Source organism: Callorhinus ursinus, unplaced genomic scaffold (assembly GCF_003265705.2).
Source record: "Callorhinus ursinus isolate GAN/ISIS: 27379988/994484 unplaced genomic scaffold, GSC_fseal_2.0 scaffold4, whole genome shotgun sequence".
Classification (NCBI taxonomy): Eukaryota; Metazoa; Chordata; class Mammalia; order Carnivora; family Otariidae; genus Callorhinus; species Callorhinus ursinus.
In genome coordinates this window covers 106,579,968-106,605,924 of record NW_027397066.1, presented here as the reverse complement: position 1 = coordinate 106,605,924, position 25,957 = coordinate 106,579,968, and the positions used below count along the sequence as shown (strand labels likewise).

At 37.7% G+C, this 25,957-nt stretch overlaps 1 protein-coding gene across 1 annotated transcript; it reads left to right on the top strand.

Moving 5' to 3' along the window:
* The first annotated feature begins 255 nt into the window (after positions 1–255).
* PGRMC2 (progesterone receptor membrane component 2) lies at positions 256–18,276 on the top strand. Its single transcript, XM_025874172.2, has 3 exons — positions 256–734; positions 15,748–15,903; positions 17,024–18,276. Exons 1-3 carry the CDS (start codon positions 317–319, stop codon positions 17,119–17,121), a joined length of 672 nt encoding a protein of 223 aa, XP_025729957.2. The 5' UTR covers positions 256–316; the 3' UTR covers positions 17,122–18,276.
* The last annotated feature ends 7,681 nt before the right edge of the window (positions 18,277–25,957 follow it).

Here is a 25,957-nt window from a genome sequence, read left to right as displayed (position 1 = left end):
GCGCGCGGCCGGCGCTGCATCTTTTCTTCAGGCCCGCCCCCCTCTTCTACTTCAGCAAGCGCAGGCGAGGAGCGAAAGCAGGGAAGTGTGGGGCGAGGTGGGCGGGGCGTCGCACGCGAGCGCGGCCTGCTAAAGAAGGGAGGAGGAGGGAGAGATCCAAGACATCGTTACCCCGTCAACACCCAATGGAGAGCAGGCTTGACCCCGCCCCCTCTCCTCATGTTATTGGCTGGGAGGCCCCCAGATGGGCGGGGTTGGCCGTGGGGTTGGGGAGGGCAGGGGGCGGAGAGGAGGAGGAAGGCGCTGGCGGGCAGTGATGGCGGCGGGTGATGGGGACGTGAAGCTAGGCACCCTGGGGAGTGGCGGTGAGAGCAGCAGCGACGGCAGCAGCGAGAGCCCCAGCGGCGCGGGAGCGGCAACAGAAGGGGGCGGCTGGGCGGCAGCAGCGTTGGCGCTTTTGACGGGGGGCGGGGAGATGCTGCTGAACGTGGCGCTGGTGGCGCTGGTGCTGCTGGGGGCCTACCGGCTGTGGGTGCGCTGGGGGCGGCGGGGTCTGGGCGCCGGGGCCGGAGCGGGCGAGGAGAGTCCCGCTGCCTCACTGCCTCGCATGAAGAAGCGGGACTTCAGCTTGGAGCAGCTGCGCCAGTACGACGGGTCCCGCACCCCGCGCATCCTGCTCGCGGTCAATGGGAAAGTCTTCGACGTGACCAAAGGCAGCAAGTTCTACGGCCCGGGTGAGGAGGAGTTGGAAGGGGCGGGGGAGGACCTCCTGCAGCTCAGGTGCGACCCCCTTCTGATGGGGAGGCCCCTGGGCACTGGGTTAGTTTCCGAGCCTTCTCGACGTCTGGACCCCTGCGCCGTGGCTGCTGCACCTGGGACGGCCCGCCCTACACACACCCCCAGCCGCGGGCACCTCCACCTTTTTACCCCCGAAGTCCGGGTTTCAGTGTCGCCCCAGGAACCAGCTCTCAGCTTTCATCTTTCTACCATCCCGTTCCTCCACGAAGCTTTTTCTTGTGCAGAATTTTTCAAAATCCTTTCAGTTGTCGCCCGTCGCGTTGGCCCACAGCCTTCCCTGAGCTTTCTGATTCCTGGGATAGGTGGGGGCAGGAGGGACGGGAGATATCTAAAGTAGGGACCCAGAGTTGTAGGCCAGGTAATTCACAGCTTTCCCTTCTTTACTCTATTTTGCCACCGATCTCCCTTTTTTCTCTCCTATTCCTCATAAGGCCACGTTTAGGTACACGTAGTTCCAAGTCCCCACCGTTTAGCTTGTGAAGTCTGGGCATATGAGCAACACCTCAGACTCTTTTTTTAAACCAGTTTTAGTATGGAGATGCTTTCTAAGATTAACAATGTATGTAGGATGAGGACAGACCAGAATGTAGATCTTAATAAAGACTGGCAAGGATGGTCTCCCTGAGTTTTGGGGGTGGAGCTCAACTACCCAGCAGGCGGGCCTGTCTGGTTTCTTTCTTTTCTTTTTTTTTTTTTTTTTTGATAGTAGGAAGGCAAGTATTCAAATACACGTTGATAATGACTTACTGTGTTTTCACTGAGCAGAAAAAACTTAAAAGAGCCATAAATCCACACCCCAGTGCACCAGTTCTGCAAGTTAAAGATTTTTAGAACTTTGCTTTCAGAGAACCGTGTGTGTAGGGTAGTTGGGTTTGAAACCCTTCCTTGACAGTGTAGTTATAGCATACATTTCAGATTATGCTAATAAACTTCAGACTCATGGAACCTGCTGGTATACAATAAAATTGAGTAACGTTGTACATCTTGATTATGTAGTAATTAATTCTAAGCTTAAAAAAAGTGACTACAATAAAAAATAAATAATAAAATTAGGGACCTAGAGTGACCTGGTGTTCGAAAGAGTACATCCAAGCCTTAAAGTCAAGGGGGTTGGCAAGTCTAGAAAAATTGGTTTTCTTCTTGATTTAATCTGTTAGTACATGAGATTTATTGGCACTTGCAAATATGTATCTCTGATTTCAGTGCTTGGTGGTTGGAATATATTTTAGAAGTGCTTTGGTTTGCTGTTAAGTGGAACAGAGATAAGTAATTGGAGATTTTATGTGTTGGACTATTTCTTAGTTGCTTGTATTTTTGTGTGTAGATCTATATTCAGTTTAAGCAAGTCTTAGATAGTGCTTCTGGTTGTATAAATATGAAAAGCAGATGTCTACCTACTTAACTCCGCTGAAACGGTTAATACTTTTTTTGTTTAAAGTATATGGGACAGGAGAATAGGGAGTAGGGCCAAAGTACAGTAATTAAATGGACAGACCGAATTAAATAGTTAATTTTTTTAAATCAAGGATTTATACAGTATTTTGAACCTGAAGTTTCTTCCTCATTGATATTAAAATGTATGTACAGAAATTAAAAATTGTGTACAGGTTTAGATTTTTAATATAGCACTTACCCAACTAAAAGATCTGCTTTTGTAGCCCCTATCTAAACTGACAATGAAACAAACACAAGTATTAGTGCAAAGAAGCATATTAGTCCTCACACATTATGCCTTGCCACTATCTGGGAATAGCCAGGAAAGGCTGTTGTAGACACAGTTTAGCAGCCTCCAGTGGCAAATGTTCTGCAACAGAAATTAAAAATTAAGATGAGAGTCATAGATGTGATGTAGATAGCCTTCATGTGGCTTGGGCATTGAGGAGGCTTCTCAGATAACAAGGGAGAAGTCAGTTTTATTTATTTTTCTTTTTTTTGGGAGAAGTCAGTTTTAGGTTGGCTTCCACCAATTCCCAGGTCCTGATGAACAGCCTAGGGGTAATTAGTTATTTTCTAAGTATTTATTGATCAACCTAGTACAGATGTTTGGAATGTTATATTATGGAAAGGAACTTGAAAGTGGCCATATCATCTGTGGGCTTGGAATATGTTGATATTTCACATTCATAGGAGATGTAACAGTTTTTCCAGAAGTCTTGAAGCCAAATTTCTGACTATGAAACAGATACAAGTTCAGTTTGGGTTTTAATTTTTATCTTCATCCTCAAGTCAGTTGAGCACTTTGTAACAGAATAATTCAGAAGCAATGATCTTAGCCTGACAATCTTAGTAGCTTGAAAGAATGAGGTAAGAAGCCAGAAAACCTCGTTTCTATGCCTAGCCAATATCTACTCCCATTTCCCAGTATTGGTCTTGGAGTTAAAAAATTTTTTGTGAGGTTTTTTTCCTATGTCGAAGATACTGTTTTCTTAGTCACTTTTAAAGTTCAGGTTCTTAAAAAATTAAATATTGACTATTTAGTGGAGTAAACACATGTTGGCAAACAGTTGGCATTAACTACATTTGTCATCATTAAATTTAGTAACACTTCAGGCACTTGGCCAGCATGTGAGGAAAGTGGTCATATAAGAAACAATGAATATGGGAGGAGAAAGGAAATAAGATTTGTTAAGCACCTACTACATCAGATCCATTAATTTGTCATCGCCACAATGCCTCAGTGAGGTTAGTAAGTATTTCTGCCCTCAGATGGGAAGTCTGAAGTGTAGGTATTTTGGGTAAATTGCCTTGGGTCATACAGACATGGTGTTCAAATCCGGATATATTTAACCACAAAGCCTATCTATACTTCAGGTAAACTGTGTTCTGGGATAAACTTCTGGAGAATCTTACTGTTGTTTTTATACCCTCTTCTGGTTCCCATAAGGATTTAAAGCCTCAGACATGCTTTCATGGCCGTATGTTGTGCTGTCTAGTATGGTAGCCATAAACCGCATGTGGCTTTTTAATTTTAAGTTAGTTAAAATTAAATATAGTTAAAATTGAGTCCCTCCATCACACTAGCCACATTTCCACTGCTCAGTAGCTACATGGTTACCATGTTAGTGCACTTTATAGAGTATTTCCATCTTCCCAAAGAGTTCTATTCAACAGCATTGATTCTATAGGTCAAGGTAGGAGGAGGAGCAAACTCCGTTTATTAGCTTATTATCTCATTTCATTTTCAAACAGCCCTTGGAGGTAAGTAATGTTCCCATTTTACAAATGTGGAAACTGAAACTCAGGGAGGTTTTGCTCAAAATCACATACTCAGTGGCAAAACTAGAAATCAAACACAGTCTAACCGGCTTTACAGGCCATCCCTTCCTATTGTAGCACTACAAAATATAATTTCGTATGTTTCTAGAGTCATAACAGAGTAGGAAGACTGGAACAGATAGTAGAATTTTAAGTAACTTAATTTAATATTACTACAATGAAATTCTACCAAAATAGTGTTTTTATTTATTCTTTAGAATGGCAAGAAATTATACAGTTGACCTTTCTAATAGTTTATCCTGTGTTTCTGAAATTTAAATCTGTTGCTTCCCCTTTATTCCATGTAGCATATTCTTTGACACAGACCGAAGCAGTATTTTCTCCAACTTACCTTTTGAATTCTACTGGAAAAGAAAAAGTCATGTATAAAAGAGGTACCCCATGAGATGCCTAATATCTAGGAGGATGAGGAACGGAGCACATACACCTTTCAAGTGTTTTTCCTCCTTTTTATAACTTTATCTTCGCGATGTTAACTTTTATGTATAGTTTGCAAAATTGCAGTTGAAGCAAGAGTTGCAACATATAGACTAGGCCCAACCTGACCTCTTCCTTCATGGATATCCTATTGACACTACTCAGCTACTTGCTTCGAGGCCAACTGGGTCTGTTTGGGCTGATGGCCATACACACCCATTACTTTCAGTAAAATAAAAGGATCAGCTGCGTTTTCTGATGAGTTTTGATACTCTGCTCAAATTTATACTAGTTATTTCTATAATACTCTGAATTCAGCTCATTCAATTGTTTTTAATCTTTGAAGGAATTATATTTGTGTTAAATGCTAATGCTAAGTATTAAAGGATAGCTGAAAGTATATATGAAACCAGACTATGTTATGCATGCTGGAAGAAAATAGATTTAGTAACATCTGGAGTTAGCTATTCAAATTCTTTTAAGAATCTATGACCAAGATCTCTCCTCCCCTCTGTACCCATGTTAGACATGACTAAATAACTGCTGTACCCTTAGAACCTGCATCCTGTCTCAAGATCACTAATATAGGACTTCATCTCCATTTTAAATACTGAGAAGGAGTTCCCTGGATTTCATTACACTGTTGCTTAAATAAGATGTTGTGAAAAATGAGTTAACTGAGTTTTCAAAACAGATGGGTTCCTACCTGTGTAGAGTTTATAGTATATTTGGGAAAACAGATAATAAGTAAGCATTCAGCATATAATTATAATTTGTGATTAAATATTCAATGAAAGAAATAAATAAGATATGTAATAGAGGGTAACAAAGGACTTTAGAATAGATGGTTAAGAAAGATACTTTATTTATGTTAGTTTATCAAGAAAAGGGGGTTGATATTTAAGCAAAAACCTGAAGGAGTCAGCCATACAAAGATTGGGTGTGAGAATGTTCTGATGCCATCTAGCACTAGATCTAGAACTGATCATATTGTGTTAATCAGCAGAGAAAGAAACATCCTTAACCTTTACTGATTTTGAGATTTGACTTCAGCCTTTGTTTGGTTAGTATTACCTCAGTGATTCTTTTTCCACTTGTTTTCCACTGATCTGTGGTATGTTTTATTATTCCTTTATAATATAGCTAGATTTTTTTAATTGAATCTAGTATCAACACTTTTTTTTTTAAGATTTTATTTATTTATTTGAGAGAGAGCATGAAGGGGAGGGGTGGTGGGGCAGAGAGGGAGAAGCATACTCCCCGCTGAGCAGGGAGCTGGACTCAGACTTGGGGCTCCATCCCAGGGCCCTGGGATCATGACCCAAGTGGAAGGCAAAGGCAGGCGTTAACTGACTGAGCCACCCAGGTGCCCCTCAACACTGTCTTTTAACAGCTTAATCAGTTTATATGTTTTCACGTTACTAATATATTTAGATATATTTCTACCTTCTTATTTAGTAATTTATCTTTGTCATACTTTGCTTCTTTTTCCTACCTTTTTCCTTCTCAGATTAATTTTTTTTTAATTCTTCCATTTTTTCTCCCTACTTATTTGGATATATTCTATTTGGATATACTTATTTGGATATATTCTATTAACATTCTTTTAGTGATATCCTTAAAGTTTTTGTTATAGAAGACACTATTCTTCTGAAGAATATAGGAATGTTAGCCAAACCTACCTATGTGAATTAGAAAAACTCTTCTTTAAGACTCTTTACTGTCATTTGAGAGACTATTTCTTAATAAATATACAAAACTACCATGTACACAAATGTGGATGGTGTCCCTTGGGTTGTGTAGTATACAGCCATATGTTGTGGCCCTGGTTTAGAAAGCCTTTAATCCTTCCTTCACCCTTATTTTCTATGGTATTACTATTAGACTTGTAGTTCTACTGTATTTTTTCAAATTCCTCCCCCAAATTGATTAAAGTATTACCTTTTTTTATTGTCAGCCTCATTTAAATTTACCAACATAGTTAACCATTTTCTTTATTCACTGTCATTTCTTGCATCTCATTCCTTTGCTCAGGGTTCAGCTCTTATTTTAGTAAGGTATGTCCTGTAATTTTTTCAGTGACACAAAAAAATTCTGTCTCTATATGCCCTTATGCAGGAATAATAGTATAGGTTTTGGATATAAAATTGTAGGCTGATTGTTTTACCTTTAGATCTTCAATAGTATTATGCCACTGTCTTCTACTTCTCTTCAAGTCTGCTTTTGGTTTATTTTCATTCCTTTGATTAATCTGTTTTTCCCTTTGTCTGGAGTTTTGCTCTTTTACTAGGATTTGCTGAGGTGGGGATTTGATTTTTTTTAACCTGTGCCAGACTCTACTAAAATTTGAGGATGTGTGTCATCCATTTATTTTAGAAAATTTGAACCCATTACCTCTTCAATTATTGCCTCCCCCATTGTCTTCTAATAGATACACATTAGCTTTTCATTCTATCCTTCATGTCTCTTAGTCTTTCCTTAATGTTCCATCTCTTAATTACTTAAAAATTTTAAGCAAACATACTATAGTTCTTTAATCTGCTTGTGTTATTCTGAGGATGCCAGTTCTCATATGTTATATGTACTCACTTCATGGTGGTTTGTTTCTTCATGTAGTTTATAATTTTTACTACAAAAACATATCTTCAGCAATTACAGTCTTTTTGTTTCTTGGGGATTTTTTTTTCTATGCTGTTCCTTAACCCGTGGGTTTTAGAAGTCTTCCTGTAGAGTAGCTTAGATTTATTTCTAAATAGGGGCTCATGGAAGTTTAAAAAAAAAAAAACTATATTTTTATTAGATAATACATATTCAGAATAGAATATTTTAAAGCATATATTGTGAAAAGTAACCCAGTTATGATGTCCCGCTTCCTAGAAGTGAGAAACCAATCTGGGTATTGTTCCAGAGCTATTACCTGTAAGTATAAGCATGTGGATATGTACTCCCTATGTACTCCCTCCACAGACACACACACACACACACACACACACACACACACACACACACACACACATATTGTTGCATATTGTACAAGCCTTTAATATCTGGAGAGCCTTTTATCTCAGCATAAAAAGTCATCTTATTCTTTTGAATATATGCATATTCTATTACATGAATATATCATAATTTAACAGTCCACTATTAACAAACATTTGTTTCCAATCTCTTATTAATACTTAGTGCTGCTGTAAATATTCATGTACATGAATATTTTACACATGTGAATAAACTTATAAATTCCCAGAAGTAAAATCACGGATTCTTAGGGTATGGGACATTTTTTAATTTGAGTACTTATTTTTGAATTGCCCTCCAGAGAAATTGGACCAATTTACACTTCATGAAAATGCCTATTTTTCACCCCTTTGCCAAAAATGTGGTATTAAACTTCTTGGTCTTTGTCAGTCTGAGAATTTAAAATGGTATCGCAATATTGTTTTAATTTACAAATATTTCTCTTTTTAGTGAGGTTGGACACCTTCTGAATTTTGAGTCATTTATGTTTCCTATAAATTATCTGTTCATACATTTTTTTTTAAGATTTTATTTATTTATTTGACAGAGAGAGAGATAGCGAGAACAGGAACACAAGCAGGGGGAGTGGGAGAGGGAGAAGCAGGCTTCCCGCCGAGCCGGGAGCCCGATGCAGGGCTCGATCCCAGCACCCTGGGATCATGACCTGAGCCGAAGGCAGATGCTTAACGACTGAGCCACCCAGGCACCCCATTCATACATTCTTTGCCACAGTTTTTCAATCATGGTATTGGTCTTAGAGATTTTAGGTGTTCTTCAAAAAGTGAATCAACCTTAGCTTCAAATATTTTTCCTAGTTTATTTGTCTTTTTACTTTATTTATGGTGTTTTTGTAAACCACACAGAAATTTTTGGTTTTATGTATTCAAATTTCTTCTTTTTATGGCTGCTGAATTTTCTATCATAAGTTACTTAAAGGTTTTTTGCACTAAAAAGATTATTTTTTTTAAATACATAGTTTTTGGAGCACCTGGGTGGCTCAGTCGTTAAGTGTCTACCTTCGGCTCAGGTCATGATCCCAGGGTCCTGGGATTGAGCCCCACATCAGGCTCCCTGCTCCGCGGGAGGCCTGCTTCTCCCTCTCCCACTCCCCCTGCTTGTGTTCCCTCTCTCACTGTCTCTCTCTCTCTGTCAAATAAATAAAATCTTTAAAAAAAAATGTAGTTTTTTTAGAATACTTTTATGGTTTGGGTTTTTTAGTTCCATTTGGAATTTAAGATGTGAAATAAGGATTTTTACAGAAATTATTTAATTACCCCAACTATTTATAGAATAATTTTTCCCCCAACACTTGCAGTATTACCTTTATTCTCTAAATTCCAATAGATATTTAAGTCCATGATATTTCTTTTTTTATCACATTAACATTCTTAGTTTATTAATCCTCTCATCAAAAATCTGCACAATCACCACAGATAAAGCCACTGCAGCATCTTTACTCCTTCTGTTGTCCAATGTCCTGCTCACTTTTTGCCAGCACCAACATTGGCTTTTGCAGTCCCCCTGACTTTCTTCATTCTGTTCTTGTGTTCCTTTCACTGTTTTCTTGATGTCTTTTTCTTCTCATACCAGCCATGTCTTGCCAGTCTGTGTTTGGGGTTCATTTTTTTGTTGTTGCATAATCCAGGGAATCATAAATCATGCCAAAGCCAGTTGTCTTGCCACCACTAAGATGTGTTCCGAATCCAAATACAATTATGACATCTGGTGTGGTCTTGTACATTTTGGCTATTTTTTCCCAAATACTGTTGCCTTTCTGGGGTGAAGGACATCAATGACCATCTGTTTCCACCGAAGTAGTCGGTTGGTCATGAGCTTCCTGGTCTAGATAGTTACTTTGTTGTTCATGATGGTAGCCAAGCTTCAAGCAGCTGGGGAGGAAAAGAGCAAGTCCATGCTATTTCTTCACCTTAGAATTCTCATTCTGTGGTGGCTGTGTAAACTCAGTCCCCACTCCCACATCTGGCACAGGCCTGGGATTTTAATTTTTCAGTCTTCCTGGTCCCCACCGTAGCCATAAGCCCTGGGGCCAAGGCCACTGAGCTGAAACCACAGTATTGCTGACAGCTTTCTACTTTGAATTTCAGAAACAAGAGTGGGTTGGGGCAAGTATTTTACTTGCCTAAAGTTAGGGCCAAACTAGATAGATACTTTCCCCATTTTATACCAACGCCTCTAAGATTTGCCCATTGTTAAATGTTGGTTGAAGCCTCTAGAACCCAGGTATCTTGGCTTCTTGAGGAGTATTCTTTCATTTTGACCACACTACCTTCTCTCTAAAAGTCTTGGGACTTCCTAAATCTAAATATAAAAAAAATAATATTTATTACTTGGATTTCTTTTAATCACTTTTACATTATTTCTTCATTTATTCCAAGACCCACTGTGATCTTATTGGAATAAATTACTCCAATACCAAGTATAGTTAGTTTTTTTTTTTAAGTTGTTTTAATAATCACAAAAGACTATTGTCAAAACAGGCCAGAAAACTAGGCTGTTTATAAACTTTAATGGATTATAGTTTGTCCCTGAGAGCTATGGTTTTTTGACCATGGAAATAACTGAACTTTTCATTCTGGAATTTTCTCCTCTTCATAAATACTAATGTAGCTACACAGTCATCCTAATAATCGCAGAATTATCTGTGAACATATTTTACATATTTTATTTCCTCCTGGAATTTTCTGTTCATTAAATTACTCTTTAAAATATTTTCTTACAGTGACCATATGTTTTTGCCTTTTCAAAAATATGTTACCCCAGGGGCGCCTGGGTGGCTCAGTCGTTAAGTGTCTGCCTTCAGCTCAGGTCATGATCCCAGGGTGCTGGGATCGAGCCCCGCATCGGGCTCCCTGCTCCGCGGGAAACCTGCCTCTCCCTCTCCCGTTCTCCTTGCTTGTGTTCCCTCTCTCGTTGTGTCTCTCTCTGTCAAATAAATAAATAAAATCTTTAAAAAAAAAAAGTTACCTCATTCTACCTGATTTTATTAAAGTAAGCAGTTTCAGGATACACTAACTAGTAGATTTATTGAATTTTGAATTTTAAAAATCTGTGCCGTGGGGCGCCTGGGTGGCTCAGTCGTTAAGCGTCTGCCTTCGGCTCAGGTCATGATCACTGGGTCCTGGGATCGAGCCCCGCATCGGGCTCCCTGCTCGGCGGGAAGCCTGCTTCTCCCTCTCCCACTCCCCCTGGCTTTTGTTCCCTCTCTCGCTGTCTCTCTCTTTCTGTCAAATAAATAAAATCTTTAAAAAAAAAAAAATCTGTGCCGCAGGTTGTGTTAACTCTTAAAGAGTATTAATGAAATCTGAATTCTAGTATAATGTCATTTTGATATATTTAATATTTTTGAAAGATTTACTTTGGGGTGCCTTGGTGGCTCAGTCGTTAAGCATCTGCCTTCCGCCTAGGTCATGATCCCAGGGACCTGATTAAGCCTGCATTGGGCTCCCTGCTCAGCAGGGAGTCCGCCTCTCCTTGTCCCTCTGCCCTCCTTCCCCACCACCCCCACTCATGCGCTCCCTCAAATAAATAAATAAAATCTTCTCTTAAAAAAAAGATTTGTTAAAATGATGTCTTAGAACATTTGTTACATAAGTATATTTAAGAGAAACTGCTTTGGTTGAATAATTGCTATTCATTTTTTGTAGCAAGAATTTTATTGAAATTGTAAATCCACTTTTATATCAGCATTATATTATAGTCTTCGATAAAGCAACAGAATATAATTCCCTTAGCTATTACTGAAATGTTAATGTCTAAATGAGCCTTAATAGTCAAAATAACAGTTTATATAAGCTGGCCTTACCAAAAGACTTAGTACCACTTAAAATTTGCTTTCCTTGGGTAATTGTTATTTTAGTATTATGGATAGGCAAGTATGGTTATCAAAATGCTGGAATCCATAACATTTATGTTTGTTGTATAAGGGGGTAGTGGAATGGGGAGGTATTACTGGCTTCTCAGATAATGCTTCTGGTTGAATTATGAATGCAGAGAAATGTACTTTATGTAGACCTCAGATCCTCCTTTCTCTGAGCACATCTGTCCAGTTCCGATTCTAGTTGTTAATGTTCTTTATGGTCTAATGGGAAAAAGTAAAGAAAACTGTTCCAAAAAGACCTTTTCAGAAGTTAAATGCTTCCTGAGGGAAATACTAAAATGTGGAGAAAACAGCTTAATATAATTTAGAGGGTGGGGCAGTACATTAATCACTGAATCATTATTTTCTATTCAAGAGTTAATAAAATATCATTTTGCCTAGAATTGGGATGGTTGTTGACTCAAGTTCACACTTACTAAATCGACCATCTAAAACCAAAAAAAGGACATGTTTTATGAAGTTTCGTTTTTACATTTATTCAGTGTTGGGGTCTCCTTAGAGAAATTGGCAGAGAATTTTATTAGAGAATGCATTGGTACATAATTAATATACTCAAATATGGAGGATTTTCTGGTTGCTGTTTTTTATAATGATCATCTTTTCTTCTCTCCTTTTTACCATTTAGATGTTTTTAATGATTTATACTCTGAAGTACACTGAAGTAGATTGACTTTTGCAGGCCAGGGAGGTAAATATCATAACAAAATGATAAGAAAAGCTGTCGGTGTATACAGCTTTTTTGTTAATTCTCTTTCATTTTGATTTAACAGGTATTCCAAAGTGTCTATTCCCCTGAAATTTTGTAATTAATGAAATGCTCCAATTTTCAGGGTTGTCATTCCATCTTTGCGTTTGTGGATCCTCTGTGTGTTTTCTCAAGTGTATTGTGTTTGGGGTAGAAAAGCAGAGATAGTACTTCCCAAGTCTGGTGGTATTTTAGGCAAGATACTGAATGTTTCTGCTCCTGTTCACCTACCAGGTGGACAAAAATTGTTCCTTCCCCTTTGCAAGACTGTGAGAGAGTAAAGTCACATGCTAGAAAGTTCTTTAAAAGGTTGAAAGCTATTGTTTTACATTGGTAGGTTTTTATAGCCCTGATCAATTTTATCTTTTCTTTGTGTGTATGACTCATCACTGTTTTGTCAGCATTACTTTGTTTTGAAAAAAAAATCATAGTAGTTCTATCTATCTCTCTAATTTATCTATCTGTTTATCTATCTATCTATGGCCTCCATCTGGGGAAAAACAACTATTGGCACAAAGCATGTGGAGTTATGCAAAAGAAAAAAAAACACAACTACTTTTCTTTTCCCTAGAGACTGTTCTTGCTTAATTTTCAAAGTTAATACTTCTCTAAAATAATTAATTCCAATTTAAGGAACAATATTGAATTTTTTCTCTTAAATGGTTAATACCCTTTGCAAGGTGAATTGATAGAATGGGCAATAGTTTGAAGGTTATAAATGTTGGCCATTTGTAAATAGTGTCCCAGTTTCTTATATAGAAGACAAATTTAAAAGTTTAAAATGGTAGCCTAAGTGTATACTAATAGGAAAATGATTAAATTTTAGGTATATTCATTCAGTAAGAAAATATATAACCCATTAAATGGTAATTGTGAATGTCACCTAATATTAAGGAGCAATATGGAAAATACTTAGGGATAAAAAAGTACTTTACTGGGAAGAATTACCTTTATTTTCATGTTAATGTACAATACCTAATAATGCTACTTTTTAAATTTATCGCAAATGACACTTCTGGTTCCATGCCTTAAACTTCGCGGACAATGGCTTTCTTAGACCTGATGAACTTTATGTTGCACTGCTTTCTGTAACTCAAATTAATGTTCATAAATGTTTAGATTATTGTCCATTTAAGTAGATTTTGAATTCTCTTAAATGTACAGATACTTTTCGGACATATAACCTTCAGTTTCCTAAATGTTTTCAAATATGAATATGGGTATAATCATTACTCATTTAAAAATTAAGGAATTTCTAGGTTTTTTTCTTGTTTACTTCTCCTTAGAAAGTATTTTATTTTGTTAACTGGACAAAAAGCTCTCTTACCACTCCGTTGCTCATAATAGTAATGCTGGTTTTAAAATTATTTTCTCTAAATTACCTTTGTCATATACAGAAAACTGTAGCCTCAGGAAAAAAAATTTTTTATTTTGTAAAATTAGTATTTTGGAAATCTTTTTTTAAGTAATCTCTGCACCCAACATGGGGCTCGAACTCTTGACCCTGAGATCAAGAGTCGCATGCTCTTCTGACTGAGCCAGCCAGACACCACTTAATTTCTAAACCAACATTTTAAACAGAAAAGCTTTATGATCTGCTCTGCGGCCTAACATGAAGACAGAAGTAACTCTCAAAAGATTTTTATTATAAAAATAATTTTTTAACAAATATACAACCAAAATCAGAAACAGACCCATAAATACAGAGAACAACCTGATGGTTGCCAGAGGGGAGATGGTTGAGGGGATTGCCAAAATGTGTGAAGGGCAGTGGGAGATACAGGCTTCCAGTCATGGAATGAATTAATCGTATGGGTGAAAGGTACAGCATAGGGAATATAGTCAATGGTATTGTAACAGTGCTGTATGGTAACAGATGGTAGCTATGCTTGCTGTGAGCATAGCATAATGTATAGAGTTGTCAAATCCCTATGTTGTACACCTGAAACTAATATATAACATTATGTGTCAACTATACTTCAATTAATAATAATAAAGAAAAGTAGTAGTAGTAACAATAATAATTTTCTGAATAGCCAGACTTTACCAGTTATATGAAGTAAAATTTTTTCTTCCATTCCCCAGAAAAGATTGCCACTGTTCAGTGTTTGGTCTGTATTCTTCCTGATGTTTTTCACACATACACAAACACATGTATGTGTATTTTTTTAATTCAAAGCAAATCACACGCTATATATACATACTCTTCTGAATTGCTCTTTTCAGTTACTCCATTATGAACTTCTGTCTGGGTATACATATGGAGATACTTCATTCTTGTTGATAGTTATGTACTATTATTCCATTAAATTAATGTACTGTAATTTAACCAGTTTCTTGATAGGGAAAATTAGGTTGTTTCAGTTTTGTTTATTATATGTTTTAAAGAACTGAAATGTCTTTTTTATCATGTATTTGGGTGGAGATTTTGCTTACCGTAAGTGAATCTGTTTAAAGGATCAAAATCGAGAGTTACTCCTTATTTGAAATGGCAGCTAATATTTTGGAAGAAATTTACTATGTTTCTATTTTATGCCAGGCATGTGCTAGGCATTGAGTACTGACCTGAGCAAGACAACTGCTGCTCTCAAGCGCAGACTTTGGGAATGGCTCATTTCTGTCAGCACAAAAATCATGCCATTCCTCCCTAGGGAGGGTGGTTCCTAACTCCTTGGACAAAATGCTAATCATTTTGTGTCACTCAGAACTGTTGGGGTGCTTGGGTGGCTCAGTTGGCTAAGCGTCCAATTCTTGATTTTGGCTCAGGTCGTGAGATCAAGCCCCACATCAGGCTCAGCACTGAGCTTAGAACCTGCTTAGGATTCTCTGTCTCTCACCCTCTGCCCCCTCCCCCACCACTCCTCACACTCTACGCCCCCCAAAAATAAAAATAATAAAAACTGTTCCTTATAGCCACATCTCCTGTTGCACAAGAGCTGTGACAAATGAAAACCATTGTTTAATGACTTCATAGTTTATATAGGTAATTGTGAGTATATTCTGGTAGTCAGGTGATACTTATTTTGAAAATGGGTCATATTTCTGATAAAACCAATCATTCAGCAAAGACCTGTTGAGGATCTGCATGTGCTGTGCATTGAACTAGTCACTGGGGGTACAAAGATGATACAGTCTCTGCTTTCATAGGACCTACTTTGAAAAAGAGAAAGAAAAATATTTTAGATCCACAGTTGACTTGAGTCTTTAACAAATGCTTATCTAGTGGATGTTCTGTTGATTATTTTTAGATGCCACAATTAATTAACAGCAATCAGTGAAGCATTATCTCCCCTCAAACAAACCAGCTTCCAAACCTAACTGCTTAAGTTTCCTCTTCTCCCTAATATGTTACAGTCTTCAACTTTGAATACAAGTTTTGAGGTATTAAATTTCAGAGAAAAATTACTTTGTTCTACAGGCAGATTTCCAAGAAGTTTCTTCTCATTATCCCATTTAGTATCTGTCATGTTTTAAAAATTAAGGCTGTGTACCAAATATGAGTCATTATGAGGTTTCTTTCATTTGACTTTTTCCTTTGAGGCATTCTAAAATAATGTTAAGGTAATGTCAATAATTTCTTCTTTTCCCCCCCCAGCCGGTCCATATGGAATATTTGCTGGTAGGGATGCCTCCAGAGGACTGGCGACATTTTGCCTAGATAAAGATGCACTTAAAGATGAATATGATGATCTCTCAGACTTGAATGCTGTACAGATGGAGAGTGTTCGAGAATGGGAAATGCAGTTTAAAGGTACCTTCATTTTGTCGGGTTCTTTGGAAATATTGAAGAAAGTGTATACTATTTCACACTCCTTAAGAGCCTAAGGATATCTGTTGTCATCACCATCATTATTTGATGATAAAAAAGCTAAATATGAAAATGATTGTTACATATTATTATTTCAAAATTCATACTTAAAAGTTGACTTGTTACAACCTATAAGTCTTAACAAAAACTGTGACACCTTTAGTCATATAAGGCTTTTTAATTAAGATAGAGTATTTTCAAATATAGGCTTCTATTTAAAACTAAATTTATTTTGGATATTGATACTATAATTTACTCCAAAATGATTTTATTGATCTTACTCTCAAACCATAAAGAAAAAATATCTTTCCCCTTTATTATACCCTCGTGGCATCCGTTATTACCTCCTATGTGACAATCCAGATAGCTATTTATGTGACCTCTGCATCCCTTGGAAACACTTCTTGTGGTTCTTCTGGCTTCTTGGCACTTGAACCTGTTCTGTAGGAAGCAGTCCTCCTATCTTATCCTCCTGGTTTGTCAGTTAATTCACTTAACCTAGGTTCAGATTCCTGACCAAGAAATAACTAAATATGGATCACCTTGGACACCACAGTGTTCTAAATTAATACCTGGTAACATAAAACAAGCAGTATTAACAGAGATGTAAGAAGAGAGTTTGATAGGAGAAAGAATAATGGTATGACTGGAGCCACACACTGAGATCTCAAAGAATACAGGATAATAATAACAAATGACTTTGCTTTTCATTTGGTTTATTTTCCTAGAGAGTAGTAGCCTATGTCACATTTTCTCCCCAAGAATATTTTCTGGTTGGATCTCCTTATCATGAGCTCTAAGTGATTCTGATGAAATGTCCTTGGTTAAGAGCTGGTATATATGGAACACTCTCCTGCAAAGCACAGCCCCCAAGCTTTGTAAGTTCCTTAATCCCATTTTCTTTTGTTCAAGCCTTACATGAGTACAAAGACCAGCCAAGGTGAGCAATAGGAACAAAGCCTATTCTATATAATTCTAAAAGAAGCAAACACCTTCCCCACTGTGTAATGGAATAGTGAAACGAATTTGATCACTACTGATTTTCTTTTGATGTATTTTTCAGAAAAATATGATTATGTAGGCAGACTCCTAAAACCAGGGGAAGAACCATCAGAATATACAGATGAAGAAGATACCAAGGATCACAATAAACAGGATTGAACTTTGTAAACAACCAAAGTCAGGGGCCTTCAGAACTGCAATTCTTGTTACTCCCTTTCACAGAATGTCCAGCATCTTTGGGTTTGGTTCACCTGCTGCAAAAAACATTCAACAGATTGTATACAAGCTAAATGAGTCTCACTATGAAGATTTGAATACTAGACATTATTTATGCTGCCAAACTCATTTATTGCAGTTGTTTGTAATGTCTGGTGGGGCTTCGTCATCCTGAAAAGGAGGAAACAGGGACTTTTTTAAAGAGTAAGAAAGTCACAAGGTTACTTTTTCCTTCCTTCCTTCCTCTCTCCCTCCTACCCTCCTTCCCTCCCTTCCTTCCTCCTTTTTTTTTTTTAAATCAAAAAACAACCAGATATGTATTTGCTACTTAAGTGTACAAATCTCACAAACAGCAAGGGATTCATGTGCTGTGTTCTTGTTTTAGCTTTGAGGGAAGAGACTTGGGCAGGAGAGGTTGGGGGTGCACATCAATTTGAGTAGTTTAGGTTACTGAAACATTAAAATGTGAGTTCCCAAATTTTTTGGGTTTTGTCAGGGAAAAGAAAAATACCTTTATTGCTAAGAAATTAAGAGAAGGGATTTCAGGTGGATTTAAGTCAAAGCTAATTCCCCAATAGTAAGATCATTTGAAACTAGTTTTTATCCCTTCCCTTCCCCTAGATCAAATCAATATTAATTGTGCCTTATTTCACTTACATAGACTTGAATTATTTTAGGGAAAGCCCCTATGTGAATTCAGAAGTCACTACAAGCAGCATTGAGACCGAAGTTGGGATATTCTGTTGACTGCAAAACCTTGAAGTCATTCTGTGTATATAGAATGTAAAAGGAATATTCAGTGTTACTGCCACATATGTTAATATACACAATCTTAATTAGCATTGTAATGGCCAAATGCATTCCCTCATGCTTTTTCTCTTTTAAAAAAAATTGAAAAACAGATCAACTCTGTCCCCCAACAGCTGCCTAATTTTAGGAGTCTGACCCTCACATCTCATTGGTGTGGGTGCATGGGGCCGTAGTATGGATGTTGTATGGGTGTGTCTGAATGTGTGTGAGAGCGCCTTGGAAGGGACTCTGCAGATACTGTAAATACCAGTACCGTTTTAATAAAGCATGTACAATAAACCAAAATAAGCTTGAGTTGGACTTTATATACAAACTGTAAGCCAGTGCATTATGATATGGTAGTCAGGATTGTGCATTTGATTCAAGATAAGGAAAAATCTTGGAAATGAAAAGCAGGCACTGGTTAAACAAGTTGTACACATTGTACCACATTCACTGTAACTTTAGGAAGAAATTCCACTTTGTGGAACATTCTCAAGAGATCTGAGATTATTCAGGTAAGAATTGATATATAAAAATGTACATATTTTTACTTTATATTTTGATGCCAACTGATTATACTAGAAGTAATAGCACCAGGTGGTAGTTACTGAACACAGAATAATAAAGGATATTCTACTGATAGGTACTGAATCCTTCTATTATTCGTTTGTAAAAGCCCTATATGTCGGTTACTTGATTTCATCAGGACTACTAGGTTCTTGGTTGGAGACAAGTTACACCAAAAAAGATAATTTTATTAAACAAGTCACCAGTTAAAGAAAAGATTTATTCTGCTTTATGAGTATAATATATGCAGAAGCCATCAAAGAAAGGGGAAATGTAAACTGCAATAATAAGCTAAAGTATGTAAAATACTACGTTCTATTATATTCGGTCTTGGAATGTTTTGTAGAAAATGATGAACATCAGCCAGATCTTTGCTGAAGACTGGTTGTAAAAACTGAGGAGTATTGGTAAATGCTTTGTGTGTTTTTATGTAAAATATTTTCTAAACAAATTTGTTAAAGTACAGTCCTCTGTAGTAAACATATAAATATATATATATATGAATCATTTGAGCCTAAAGTTCAGAAATAAATCTACACTTGTGAATAGAGAAACCCTAAATATCCATGCAGTAAAAATTATGCAGTCTGTTAAGAAAATTGAGTAATTTTGTGTTTGGACTTGAAATAAACCGTGTTCTACAGACAATTCCTCAATTTTAGTTGAGTGTTTCTCATTCTCAGGTAGTTTGCTGGGTAGTATTGGAGTAAGGAGATGGGAGCTGTGGTGGTATTTTTTGCTGCTGATTTCCCCTTAGCCTCAATTTCCCTAACTTTCCTGATGATTAGAACCACTGGAAGTGCTTTAAATATAAATACTTGGTCCCCAGTCCAAACCTACCACACACTGAGCAAAAACTGAAAGAGAATGGTTTTCAGACTCTTTATTTGTGAGAAGTGCCATGGTAATTCTTGTTGTCAGGCACATTTGAGAAACCACTGTAATCTTTTCAAGTATATTGTCCATCTTTGTCATCCACTTGAAATGGAACTTACTCTTGGATAATTTTGGTCTAATTTCCTATATTTGGTTTCATATCATCCCCCAAACTTCCTCAGAGTTAAAGCATCAGGAGATTCCACCTAAAAAATCTAATGTGATTTTTTTAAAGAATTTTTTATTCAGATTTTTATCTTTTGATAGCATTTTAAAGTTGGCATGTTTCTCAAATCTGTACTGTGTGTACTAGTCAGTTCCTCTCCGTTAGGAAATGGACCCATTCAGATACAGATTAAGATACAACCTTGACCATCATGTGAAGGCTTCTTAATATTCTCCTGACAGTAATTCTACCTGCCTTTTTTTGAAATCTGTAGAATCCAACAATATACCTACCTCTACCTATAATCTGGAAAGCTAGGACTGCAGAAAATTGTCTAGAAAACTTGATGAATCAGACTCCTTATCTGATTATTCCATTTACTTCTCTTAGTAACTGAGAAGTGCAGCAAGTTGCCAGAAATGTATGCCACTAGCATGTTAACACAGTGTATAACCTTACAGAGTTTTTATGGATCAGAATAAGCTGGTAATAAATATATAAATAGAAAGTTTACAAGTTGCTTTGAGCATAATGGAAACGAGTCATCAAATATAGTGATGGTTCTTTTCCTCTAATGAGTTAAAAACAAATGCTTGGGGCACCTGGATGGCCCAGTCGGTTAAGCATCCAACTCGATTTCGGCTCAGGTCATGATATTAGGGTTATGGGATCGAGACCCCCGTTGGGCTCCACACTTAACGGGTCATCCGCTTCTCTCTCTCCCTCCAGCCCCTCCCCCCCCACCCCCCCATCCCCCGCCCCACACGTGCCGGTGTGTGCTCTCTCAAATAAATAAATACATCTTTTTTTTTTTTTTTTTTTAAGTACCAAATGCTCAAAGATAGCTTTTGAGTATGTGTCCCACTAAGATCAGCTCTCAGTTTGGTAGATTCTAATAACATTCTGATCTATTTGTTGTGGCAAGAAAGTTCAAATAAAAACCACCCAACTTACTGTTTTTAGGCAAGAATCATCATTCCCAGGCACTGTCAGAAAAGGCTGTATCTCCTTACCACACTCCTGGAAGTCAAGACTTTGAGGAGACCGGAGCTAGATTTCAGCTTCACATTTATTATACCATCACTAGTGACTGAGAGAACGTTTGCCTGTGATTACTCCATTCAAGAGAGCACTTGACATGCTGTAAACACTCCGGTTTGTTCTCGAGATTTTTCTATCACTGTATCTGCATAGGACCCAACTAAATAAACCAAATAATAAAATTTGGTGTAAGAAGACTGGTAAATATTTGTATATTTATTTTAAAAGCATGATTTTAATGACTACATAGTATCATTTCCAAATAGAATTTTCAGTGAAAATGCAGGGTATTCCATATATGGCATGGTGCCAAACTGGTTAAAGAAAATAGCAAAGTTTGGAAGCCAAACCGATTTAAAAACTAAACTATGCTTTTCCTTGATTTTAAAAGTAATATATGCTCAGCGTACAGAAAAGGATTAAGAAAAATAACCAACAGTTAAGCAAACCTAACATTTTCCTACATCTCTCCAGTCCCTTTCTATGTACAGGATCACAGTGTGTTCTTCAAGGCTTCAGACAAGAGGCAGCCATCCAGTCATGCTGGACATCTCTACCTGGAACCTCAAAACAAATGCATCATTTTCCCCTTAAATTTGCTCCTACTCATGTTCTCTGTCAGAGAACCACTGCTATAGTCTCCTGACTTACCTTCCAACCTCCCTTGTTCCCATCAGATTCATAGTCCCTGTTGGCAATCTAAAATGTAAATTTGAGCTCATTTCCTTAAGGCCTTCAGTGGCTATTTTCTAAAGAATCGAGACAAGGCTAATGCCCTCTTCATCAATTCCCACAGCACTACCTGTTACATAAAACAACTTGTATCTTCCAGAATATGCCCCTAGCAACTTACCCACTCCATTCTTCAGTCTGAATTATACTGTCCTCCACACCTTCCCAAATTAACTGCCTTCCTAGATCATTTGTTCAGTTTTAGAGACTCGGGCCCAGACTCAACTCAGTGCCCCCAGAATGAATTGGGGAACCCCCATTCCATGCCTCTGTAATATCCCAGGTGCATTTGTATCAATGATTTACTCGTGTTGTAATCATCTGTCTCCTCTGATGAAACAGGGACCAGATGTACTCCTATTTTAGGCCCCATTTTTCCCAAACTTGGTACAGTGCTGGACACACAGTATTTGTTCAAAATGTTTTTTGTTAAATTTATAAAGTCAGGGTAGGCATTCCAATAGTTTTAAAACGGGGGCTCCAAGGAAACATTTTAAAGACTCAGAAGAGAGCCTAGGAGCTGCATGAGAGCAGCGCCCCTGCTTGGCTTTGCTTCCTAGGCTAGCAAGTAGGACTTTGAAGTCTGTGCTACAGAAGAAAATGTGGGGAAACCAGTGGACGAGATGATCTCTAGTACCCTTTCTGTTTATGGATACAATTCAAGGGCAGAACTCTGCAATCAAAAATACCTAGCAATACTTACTCTACGACTGCAAAATACAGATTTATCTTCACGGCACAAGCAGATAAAGGCACGAGCACCACAGTGCAACCCCGACCCGACTGCCTATCTAATCAAAATTGTTTGGCAGCAGCTACGGTGTATAGGCTGCATCAAAGGGGTGACCAAAGGGGGGAAAAAAAAACGGAGAAAAGGAGAGGACTTCCATTTCTTTCTTCCCCTTATGGCTAAAAACATTCATCAGTGCTTTTGAAATCCCACCCAGGGAGTCCTTTGCTCCCTCCACTGTGGACCCCACCACCCGCTCCCCCTCTATCCCCACTACTTCCATTACGGAGGTGCCCATCACAGTTGCTAGTCTATTCCAGGGGTAATTTCGGAAGAGACAAGTTGAATTGCTCTTGCCCAAAATAAACTGCGATGTAATAAAAATATAATGAAAACAGTCCAAGCTGCTGCACTTGCCTAGGAAGAAATGCCTTATTTGTAGAGCAAGACCTTTGCCCTTAAAACCTGTGCTAACAGTGAAAAAGGAGACCAAAGCAAGATAACCTAGGAATGAATCACCTTTCTTAGGCAAGAAATGCAGGAGCAAGCATTTTCTTTCCTGCTGCCTTTCAGCCGCGTCTAGTGGAATGAGTTTAGGCCTTGAAGGAGGTCTGCTGCTTTCTGGTGACCTTGAGCAAATTTCTGAACTTGTCTGAGCCTAATTTTCCTTGTTTGTGAAAGGAACCAATACCTGCCTCGAAGGTGAGAAATAAGATAAAAGCCACCACCGAGGCCATGACATGTACTACATGTTATCCCTTCTTCCTGGGCTTTGCAGTGGTAGAAAGACATTTGAAGTAGCTTTTTAGGTGGTATATAATTTTCTTTTCCTTAAAGTGAACATCTGAATAACCTTTTGTTAATTAAATCTATAGTTCTAAATCTGAAAAATGTTTACTAGCCTTCCCACAATTTATCTACTAGTAACAAAGTATTACATTTAGTAACAGAGCATCAGTGAAATATTAAAAGTTCAACAATAATGCCAAGAGGCATAGATCCACCTTTATTAATATTCTCACATGCCCAATTCATAATTTATTTAGAATTTAAACTTGTAGGGTGGAGTTTATCCTGAAATCATTTGTTTAACTTTATTAACCTGTAGATGAGGTGTCAGAGACAGAACTAAGTGATTAGGGACGCCTGAATGGCTCAGTCGTTAAGTGTCTGCCTTCACCTCAGGTCGTGATCCCAGGGTCCTGGGATCGAGCCCCACATCGGGCTCCCTGCTCCGCGGGAAGCCTGCTTCTCCCTCTCCCATTCCCCCTGCTTGTGTTCCTGCTCTCGCTGTCTCTCTCTCTGTCAAATAAATAAAATATTTAAAAAAGAAAAAAAGAACTAAGTGACTATTTAATATATATAAATATATAATAATATATAATATATGTAAAACACCTCATTACTGACCACCTTCACTAAAGAACAGTGAGCACATAATGCATAAGTTAACTTTCTTTAGGAGCAAAATTACAAATGCTAGATTACAATGAGGTTACCAGTGTATTTGCTGTTTAGCTTCACAGATTTGTGTGCATTTTTTAGTTAACCTTATCTCAACTGCCGTGAAATAATTCAGAATCATCTCACGATTCAACTTGTGTTAAGCAAAACTAGTGATTAGAATGGCTTTAATATATTGCAAATGTACTGTTCAAAGATTTTCCTCAAATGACTGAGTCTCTTACAGTAAATTCAAACTTCAGTCATCCTAAATGAAAAAATCACTAGACTCACATTACCTCTAACATAGATATTCTTGAGCAGTCAGAATTCAGTTCAAATTGGAATTTACTCATAATGGTTAACTATGTGTCAACTTCACTGGTCTATGGTGCCTGGTTGTCTTGTCAAACACTAGTCTAGATGTTGTTGTGAAGGTATTTATGTGATTGACATCTACAATCAGTTGACTATCAATAAATAAATAAAATCTTAAAAAAAAAATGGGGTAGGGGAGTGCCCCCTGGGTGGCTCAGTTGGTTAAGCAACTGCCTTTGGCTCAGGTCATGATCCCAGAGTCCTGGGATCAAGCCCCACGTCAGGCTCTCCGCTCAGTGGGGAGCCTTCTTCTCCCTCTCCCTTTGCCTGCCGCTCTGCTTGCTTGTGTGCTCTCTCTCTCGCTCTCTCTCTCTCTCTCAAATAAATAAATAAATAAATAAAATCTTTACAATCATTTGACTTTAAGGAAAAACAGATTACCCTCACAATGTGGGTGGCTCTCATCCAATCAGTTGAAGTCCTTAATAGCAAAGACTGAGATTTCAAAAAAAAAGAAGAAATTCTGCCTCCAGACTGCAATAGAGACACCCTACCAGAGTTTTCGGCATGTTTACCTGCCCTGTAGCTAATGGACTCAAGACTGCAACATGAACTCTTACCTGAATTTCCAGTTCCCCAGCCCTATGGATTTCAGACTTGCCAACCCCAACAATTATTTGAGGCAATTCCTTAAGATAAATTATTCTCTCATTGTCTGTCTACCTATCTACTATAGAGAGAGAAATCTCTCTCCATATAGATATTTAATTTCTACATATCCAGAGATTTAGATATATCTATATTTATATCTATATGTTCAAAAATTTAGATATATCTCTATCTCTGTCTCCTATTGGTTTGTTTCTCTGGAGAAGCCTAACTAATATACTACCATTTCCTAATTATTAATACACATGAAATTTTTCATTTTTGTAATTAAATGACAAATCCCTTCTTAACTTGGTTCAATATCTAATACTTGATCTGAGATGGTCATCTGGGCTTCAGTTTCTGAACTTGAAAAACATTCTAGTCATGAAATTACCAATATGCCTCCAATTGTTCCAAATAAAGTCTGAAATAATTTTTCATCTCTGAAATAAGATTTCATCAGAAGTCATGAGACAGGCGCCTGGGTGGCTCAGTTGGCTAAGCATCTGCCTTCAGCTCAGTTCATGATCTCAGGTCCTGGGATCGGGTCCTGCATCAGGCTCCCTGCTCAGCAGGGAGTCTGCTTCTCCCTCCCCCTCTGCCTGAAACTCCCCCTGCCTGTGCTCTCTCTCTCTCTCTCTTTCAAATAAATAAAATCTTAAAAAAAAAGAAGAAGTCATAAGACAGACCGAGAGGAAAGATGAACACAATTAATTCTTCTGCTCTCGACAATACCAATATCAATGTGAAATTTAGGAAAAGAGTTTAATCTAGTAATTTTAGTCAGAATCACTTACATTGACCCCAAGAATGATTTTTTAAAAATATTTAAACAATTTATTTATAAATAAATTTAACAGAAGTAACATGAAATCATTCTCTTTTTTTTGGCGGGGGGGGGTACCTTCGAACATTTCAGCTAAGAGAATGTTTAGAATGACCCTGCCCCACCTCCCATTCTTGGTTCCTCTCCAAAGACAACTATGATTTTCCATTTAGTGTGCATCTTTCTGATCTTTTTTTGAAGCATTTATTTTTGTATGGCTGTGCCTGTAGAAATATTACAAAGCTTAAGTTCCAGAACCTGTAGACTAACTGTCTCAGTTTAAATCCTAGCTGTGTGACTTTAGGCAAGACACTCAACCTCTCCATGTGCTCCTGTTTTCAAACCTCTATTATGGAAATAATAACAATACCTAATTCCTGGGGTCATTTGGAGGATCAAATGAGTTCATCTAGTAAAGCACTTAGAACAGTGTCTGGCACATAGCAAGCATATATAAAATATATAAAACATTATCATTGTCCTCTCCCCTCTTTTTCTTTTTAACATAAATGATAGCCATCCTACCATATGTTATTTTGCAAACTTGTTTGTCTAACCCATTTACATATTTTGGAAATATTTTCATATTAGAGATAAAAATCTGCCTCTTTTTTTCAACTACTTCAAGTCTCATTTT